Genomic DNA, 8,493 nt, shown 5'->3' with positions numbered 1-8,493 from the left:
ACTAGGGAGAAGGTTGAGACTGGGCTTGACAGCGCTGGGAACCTCACTGTAAAACCACAGCACATTTCCAGCACACTCAAGCGTTCAGTGGCTTATCGTCTTGACATCCCTAATGTAAAACAACAAGCCAGTGATTGCTATGAAGGTTTCATGTTTTATGGAGTTGAGAGAGCACAGAGAATTACAGAAAGAGGAGAAATGTTAAAAAATAATGAGAACAATGAGAAATATCAGTGAATTGTGATGAATATGAGGATTATCCGTTATTATACAGAATGCACAATAAAACACCACAAGGGTAAAATTGATGGATATTTCTTTATTACAGGACAAGTTTTTAAATGGCCATTGAGCAACAGGGATTACAAGATGAGGAAGAGGCAGCTATACTGGACAACAGGCACTAGGGGCAGCAGAGGGTGGGGGTGGGGAAGGGGTGGCTATACAGTATAATGGGCACTAGGGGCAGCAGAGGGTGAGGGTGGGGAAGGGGCGGCTATACAGTATAATGGGCACTAGGGGCAGCAGAGGGTGAGGGTGGGGAAGGGGCGGCTATACAGTATAATGGGCACTAGGGGCAGCAGAGGGTGGGGGTGGGGAAGGGGCGGCTATACAGTATAATGGGCACTAGGGGCAGCAGAGGGTGAGGGTGGGGAAGGGGCGGCTATACAGTATAATGGGAACTAGGGGGAAGCAGAGGGTGGGGGCAGGGAAGGGGCGACTATACTGTATAATGGGCACTAGGGGCAGCAGAGGGGGGGTGGAGACACCTAAAAATCTGACTAGTGTTCAGAGGCAAGTGAGGAGGTGAATGCTGGGGCCAGTGTGGAAGGGATGGATCGGGAGTAGAGGAAGCAGCAGCTTCCCTTGTCTGCCCTCCACGCACAGGCTGGGCCCTACGTTTACTCCCTGTAGTATACAGGGAGCCCATTCCAGCAGCCAATGATAATCTTCTGGGATCTCCGTGTCCCGATGTATGAGCGGATCCACGCAATATATCTGCAGGTGGTGATGGAGAAGGATTGAATGCTCCTGCGTAGGCCGTGCTGGATTGGTATCCCACCTCTAAAGCAGATATTTCTGATGGACGGGTTGGATGCATGGATGAAGGTGTTGACCGGCGTCCAGTATATTCCCCGGGCTCTCATCGTCATGTTGCAGTAGGTGCTGGGGTTGGGGGTTGTGGTCCTTGGATAGTCCACGTGATGCTTATTGAATATTTTGTTCACCTCGAGCCATGGTAACCCACTGGCCAGGGCCAGACCAGCGACCAGCAGGACGAGGGGCAGCAGGAACGCAGGACGCCGTCCTCTCAGAGCCATGGCCGTGTCTGTCACTGGATCGACTGGCAGTGGGGAGAATGGGGAAATGAATGAAGACAGCATGGTGGGGGGAATATGCCTCCTCCATGGAACCTCTTGGAACCAAATCCCCCCTGCCCATGATCCTCTGCCACTCCACTCTGCCCAGATTCCCTCCCATTATCCCTGTCCCTTTGTGCTGGGCTGTTCATAGACTCTGACAAACCAGGGTGTCCATTTTGCGAGATGCTTCCCAGACCTCAACTGATTCATCCTCTTTCCCCCCCTCACTTCTTCTAACTCACTGTCTCCCCCAGAGGTGATGATAGAACCCAGGAGACCTGATTCCTGTACCCCTCGCTCTAACCACTAGCTCATGCTGACTCCCAGAAGCAAACCCTGCAATTGCAGATCCATGTGACATTGTTCTATCCTCTTTTCTGGTTGATGGAATCTCCTGCAACTCACCCAAGTCTTTCTTTCTTCACTGTTGTGAGAGTGATGGATCTCAGCTTTTGCTGAGCTAAACCTCACCCTGATCCTCCTTCCCATCTTGGAGTGTGTTATATAGAGCTCAGCCAGACATGGAGGTGGAAGAGTGGGAGGAGAAATCCAAGAAGTTGTTGAGTAAGGAAGATTTCTCAAAAACTGGCAACTGAAAACAGTGTTTATCAGGCAGGGCCTGGGTGGGGAACTAAGCAAATGTTTCATATTAGATACATGGGCTTCACGGAAATATCTCAGGGTGTGTCTCCGCGGCAAGTGAAGGTGCAATCATAGTGCGGGTGGGCAGAGTTGTGGCAACTTTCATCTAGTTAGATGGGGTGGGATCTGAGTTACTGCAGAGAATTCTTTCCTGGGTGCTGGCTGGTGAGTCTTGCCCACATGCTCAGGGTCTAGCTGATCGCCATATTTGGGGTCGGGAAGGAATTTTCCTCCAGGGCAGATTGGCAGAGGCCCTGGAGGTTTTTCGCCTTCCTCTGCAGCGTGGGGCAGGGGTCACTTGCTGGAGGATTCTCTGTACCTTGAGGTCTTCAAACCACAATTTGAGGACCTCAATAACTCAGACATAGGTTAGGGGGTTGTTACAGGAGTGGGTGGGTGAGATTCTGTGGCCTGCATTATGCAGGAGGTCAGACTAGATGATCATAATGGTCCCTTCTGACCTTAAAGTCTATGAGTCTATGAGCTAGTGTGGGTAGAATAGCAAGAGGCACAGGCTGCCTCAGTGCCAGCCTGTGAGAGACAAAAGCTATGCCTCTAGTTTTCAGCCTGTGCTAACATCCATGCCACATGCCCCACTCCTACTGTTACCTGCACTAGTTAGATTAAAGCTAGTGCAGGAATGTCCACCCAGGCTGGAATCTCGCTGTTGGTTGCTGTGTAGACGCACCCTGAGTCCCGAACCACTGGCACCTTCCCAATCCCGCCCTAGGCTAGAAATTCACAGCTGTGCTGGTGCCCCTCTGTCCTGACCCACAGCCCTGGGCTCTGTTGCAGTAACTTAGATGGCCTATATGGGCCCAAAGGGTCGAGGGTGTTAACAGGACCCTGTCAATGTCCAATATTAAACACGTTTAAACCCCTGCTGCCAATCCCATCCCTGGGGTTGCAGCCTCCCCACTTTAGGCCAACAGGCCTGTGTTTGTCTGCTGCCTGCCAGAGCCAGGATGTCAGACTCTTTGGGGCTCCTCCCCAGATGAGGGCCTGAGCTCCCAAGACTGTTTGGGGCTCTGTGCTGCATGAGAGCCTGAGCCCCTACACTGCTTGGTTGGTGTGCCTTGCTTGAGGGCCTGAGCCCATAGACTGTTTGCTGCTCCACCCTACTTGAGGGCCCAAGCTCGTTGGACTCGTTGCTCTGTCCTGCCTGATACTGTTTGCTTAACCCTGCCTAGAGGGCCAGGGCCTCAGAGAAGGCTAATCCCCCAATACCCCTTGCCTTAATAGGGGCTCAAGACTGAGGGGATTTGGCCTCCCTCCAAGACTGATGGTGATGCACTCCTACAGCATCTAAATTGCTCTGGTGATTTGAAGGTGACAATCAGAGCGCACCTCCCACTTGGGACACTGTATTTTCAATATGAGAAGAGGGGATAGTAGCCAATTTCCAGTAGGTTGCACTCCCCCAATGAGACTGGAACTCCCACCATCTGATCAGCAGAACTAGTGCTGGAACCACTGAGTGGTGGAGCCATATGCTGCTGATGCACTAGTTTAACAAGCAGGAGAGGTGCTGACCTACAGTGCACATCCTGGAGGCTAAGTGATCCATTATTTTTTTTCCTGCAGGATAATTGTGATTCTCTGGAGGAAGAAGAACTCTCATTGGATGCCTTTGGGTGTCTGCCCTATCTCTGAGGAACAGAAATGTGTCCTTTGAATTTTAATATTGAAAGAAGAAGAGAGAGATGGGAACGGACAAAGTGAGAGAGAATGAAAGAGTGACATGAAACTATATCTGGAGTTTTTGAGGGAACATTTTTGGTTGTGAGTTTTGGCTTCCTCACCCACTGGCTCTAGACAAGGGAAGAAAAGTGGTAGGGGAAAGAAAAGAAACACTTGGAAGAATGTACCAAGGTATTCACATGACAGAGACATACACAGGAATCCATTCTGGAGACAGATAAGGCTCAGACTGACAGAAGCAAGAGCCAGAACCACACAAAACACAGCCACACCTGACAAAAGACACACACACAAGGAGGAAGAGGAGACATGCAAGAGGTACCAAGGAAGAGGCTCATACCCACAAAACTCAAACATAATAGGAGACACACAAGACTCACAAATGCAAGAGTTGGGGTTTTTCCCTTTTTGGCAATGAATGCTACTGGGAAGGTGCTTTTACTGGTATGGCTTGTTGCTGTCAAGAGTGAGTGTTAAGCCGCACTGGTGTGGACCATGATTCTGCTGGTATACCTGAATCCACACTAGGGGTTGTACTGGAAATTGGAACAAAAGCTGCTCTCTCTGTCCATCCATATTCATACACACCAGTTTCTCTCTTTGTCTTTCTCCATACACCTAACCCCAGACACACCCGTCCTTTTCTGTGTACTTCCATTTGTGCCCATCCCATTGTGGGAGTCTCTGAAAACTGGCAAATGCTACAGGAACTTGGAAGGTTGTTATTGTCATGAGCATTCTCGACAGGTATGATGGATGGAGCTGCCAAGCTGGGAATGAGGCCATCAGCTGTTATTACCATGCAAATTGGGAGTTTACAAGCTTCTGAACTAGCTAATGTCCTAGTTTTGTGTCACAGGGCATGTTGATCTCTCTTCTAATTCTTCAGTTTCATCATTTTAAATTTGTCAACTCAGCTTCTGGTTGGAAATTGGAAACCTGCGCAGTGATGCTGGGAGTCAGGACTCCTGGCTTATATTCCTGACTCTCATAGGGGAGGGGGTGTCATGTTTTGAGAAAGGAGAACTGGGAGTCAGCACTTCTGGGTTCTTTCTCTATTGCTACAGCTGCCTTGGCACTGAGGTCTAAGCTTGAAGGTTCCCTCCAGAGTACTGGTGTCCAGCACTAAGCACATGGGCTGGATCCAGCTGAGATCAGAGTGAAGGGGTGAAATTGTTGTGGAGCAGTTCAGTGGGTTCAATACAGGTTTGGTAATTGAGGTGTTGTGAGTTCAAATCATGCTAGGACTTTGAGTATTGCTTCCTTTCACACTGTCTTCAACTCAATGAACTGCAGTCAAATTGGAGACATCTGCCCATGGCTAGGTATGTTTTATTGCCCAAATGGGGTCAGATTCAGTTCTCAGGCACCATTGACATAGTCCTCTTGAGCCGAGCTCCCTTACTTGAAGTCCATGGGTGATTTGGAGGTGGAAGAAAGGTGATATTGGAGCAAAGTTCCTTGAAATCTGTCAGTCTCAGGGGGCTTGTAGATCCGCAAGAAACCCGACCAGCTACCAACTGCAGTCCAGTTGCAGAATGCTCCTGTCAAGGCTGATTCCCCACTCTGGCACTTGGAGTGCAGAAGGTGGGGCCCACAACGATTCTAAAAATTAATACTGGCCACTCCAGGCTGGGATTAAATTCTCAAGGTTACAGCTTTTCTCGGACCTTGGATGGGTAGATGCTGCCACCAGCCAAGTGCAAAAAACCCCTTGGGACCCAGGAAGACAGACTTGGGAATTCCTCCCTGTGGGGTATTCTCAAGCCCTTTCACCCCTCTACCCCCCACAGGGAAGAGCTGAGAAAGAAAACAAAGGAAATCAGCTGTTGCTACCAGCTAATTAAACAACATGTGCACAAATCTCTTAGGACAAAAAAACCAAATCCCGTTCTTAAAAAAGGTAAGTTTTATTAAAAACAAAAAGAAAGAAAATACATTTGGGACTTAGGCTATTGCTAGATTTAAAAAGAGCCAATATAATAATTAAGCATCAAGAATGGTTTTCTTGAGGTCCAGCTTAATGGTTACAAGCAAAACAGAAGCATTTGGGGTTAGCACAGAGAAATACACAAGCCAATATGAAATAAACAAAAATAAACCTAATTGCATCTTTCTAGACATTTCCTGATCTACTTACATATTTGGGGTGTCTAATTAAGTAGGTTATAATCTAATAATTTTTCATACCTGGTTTAAAGCTTCTTATAGCATTGCTGCTTTGTGTCTCCTCTCTCTGGAGAACAACTACAGACAGACAAAGGGAAAGGGGTTTTTTCCCCCCAATTTTAAAAAGTTCTAACCCTTCCATCGGCTCTTTTGGGCTTTTTTAACCCTTTACAGGTAAAACAAGTAGAGAACAACTACTAACAGGGATTTTGTAGCTAACTGGCTGGCTGGGTGTCCACAAAAGGGAGCTAACCCCCTCCCTTCATTTATCACAGCTCCCTATAGCCACACTGGGGCCAGCAGTGATTACGAGGTTAGACCACCTCTGAGCCCCTCCCTGCAGCACAGTACCCCTGTGTGTGGGACTGGGACCCTGGTGTCAGCAGTACCCACAATGGAGAATCCTGAGTGTGTCCTGGAGGTTTCTGATTTATTCGCTGGTGCTTAATGGCCATGAAAGAAGGAAGGAAATAAAGGAAGGAAGATCCTTCATTCATATGTTCCTAGAGTTTAAAGCCAGAAAGCACCATTAGATCATAGAAATGAGGGACTGGAAGGGCACTCGAGAGGTCATCAATAAATTAGAAACCTCTGATGAGGATTCTACAACCTCCCTTGGAAGGCTATTCCAGAGCTGAACTACTCTAACAACTAACCCAGGGGTAGGCAACCTATGGCATAGGTGCCGAAGGCGGCACACAAGCTGATTTTCAGTAGCACTCTCACTGCCTGGGTCCTGGCCACCAGTCCAGGGGCCCCTGCATTTTAGTTTAATTTTAAATTAAGCTTCTTAAGCATTTTAAAAACCTTATTTACTTTACATACAACAATAGTTTAGTTTTACAATATAGACTTATAGAAAGAGACCGTCTAAAAACATTAAAATGTATTACTGGCACATGAAACATTAAATTAGAATGAATAAATGAAGACTCGGCACACCACTTCTGAAAGGTTGCCGACCCCTGATCTAACCTAAATCTCCCTTGCTTCATATTTAGCCCATTACTTCTTGTCTTGCCTTCATTGCATGTGGATAAGTACTGAGCACTGTCCTCCTTATAACAGCTGAAGGCTGTTATCAGGTCCCTCTCACCATTGTCTTTTATTTCTCCAGACTAAACAAGTCCAGTTTTTTAAATCGTTCCTTATAGGTCAGACTTTCTACACCTTTTATCATTTGTGTTGCTTCCCTGTGGACACTTCCTCATTTGTCCACATCTTTCCTAAGGTGTGGCACCCGGAATGGACATAGGACTCCAGCTGAGGCTTCACCAGTGCTGAGTAGAGCAGGACAATTCCTTCCTGTGTTTTATATACAATGCTCCTGTTAATACATCCCTGATGATATTACCCTTTATCACAGCTGCACCATGTTGTTGACTCATAGTTAGAATAGGAAAGATTAGATTTTTATTGGTAAATGTCAATTTTACCATACACATACAAATCAATAATTTTTATTCAATCGATAATAATAAAAAGTACAGACAGAACATGTTGCTTGGGTACCCAGAGCTGAGAGCCGCTGTTACCCCTTTATCTCATCAAGATTCAGGTGTGCTGGAGACCAGAGTGCATGTCAGCTCCCTGCCCCACCAAGCTGTCTTCCTAATCAGCAAACCCCTCAAGGCTCTCCAACCCTGAAGCTTGGCCAGCAGGTAATAATTGGTAATAAATAGCTCCTCAGAGATATTTCACTGCAGTGCACAGCTCCTACCACTCTACATTGGGAGAAGACATTAGGTTCACTGTTCTTTTCCACAGTCAGTATGATACAGTTTATGAATTTAACTGGGATAAATACACTCTTCCTTTCAAACACTGCACTGAGTTGGTTTATAGGAAAAATAAAACATGTTTATTAACCAAAGGACATAGGTTAAGTACACCAAGTAAAAGGATTAAAGGTAGAAAGGGTTACAAACAAAGAAAAGTACCTATACACTTTCGAAGGGTGAAGACATAACTTAATAAACTAAAAGCCTCTTGTTCCAAGAAGTGTTTCTCTCCAAGTCTTTTTTTCAGCCGTGGTTGACCAGACTGTCTGGCCAGGGTCCTCGGCAGAAGCACAAAGTGCTTGTTTCAATCAGTGAAGGATAAATTAGGTGTTCTCTTCCTCTTACTGCATAGTTTAGTCACACTTTGAAAAGCATCCTTCCAAAAGTTCATTCACCCTGCCCCCAGAATCTGGAAAGTTTCCTGTGGGTGCACACTCCATCCCCCTTGGACACTGTCAAATTGTCTTTTTCCCCAGTTGCTCTTCCGGTAGCTTTGTATATTTTGCATGTCAATGTGATTTTATTTTTCTTTGGTCAAACCTTACTTAATTTACATTGGAGACACATTTAAGCAGGCTGAACCACATTCCAATGACCAGAACAGGTGTGGCTTTTGAGAAATAGATTTTAAGAACATATTTGCATCACATATGTAAAGTCCTTTGTGGGTTTACCATACATAAATCATGCAGGAATATTAATAACTGGTGAATTGTTAGTTTTCCAGTAATATCATACATGCTACTTTTGGGGTAAATATCATGACAACAGTGTGCAGGGTGCATTGAGTGTGTAATTCTTGACAAGAGTTGCTGACACAGCATAGAGAACCACCT

At 46.4% G+C, this 8,493-nt stretch overlaps 1 protein-coding gene across 1 annotated transcript; it reads right to left on the bottom strand.

The window, feature by feature from the left end:
* Window positions 1-902: 902 nt before the first annotated feature.
* LOC123348351 (ribonuclease-like) lies at window positions 903-1,322 on the bottom strand. Its single transcript, XM_044985868.1, has one exon. The coding sequence runs from the start codon at window positions 1,320-1,322 to the stop codon at window positions 903-905; it is 420 nt and encodes a 139-aa protein (XP_044841803.1).
* Window positions 1,323-8,493: the final 7,171 nt, after the last annotated feature.

This window comes from Mauremys mutica, chromosome 13 (genome assembly GCF_020497125.1).
Source record: "Mauremys mutica isolate MM-2020 ecotype Southern chromosome 13, ASM2049712v1, whole genome shotgun sequence".
NCBI lineage: Eukaryota > Metazoa > Chordata > Testudines > Geoemydidae > Mauremys > Mauremys mutica.
Note: the sequence above shows the minus strand (reverse complement) of the source record. Positions and strands in the feature narration are given on the sequence as shown.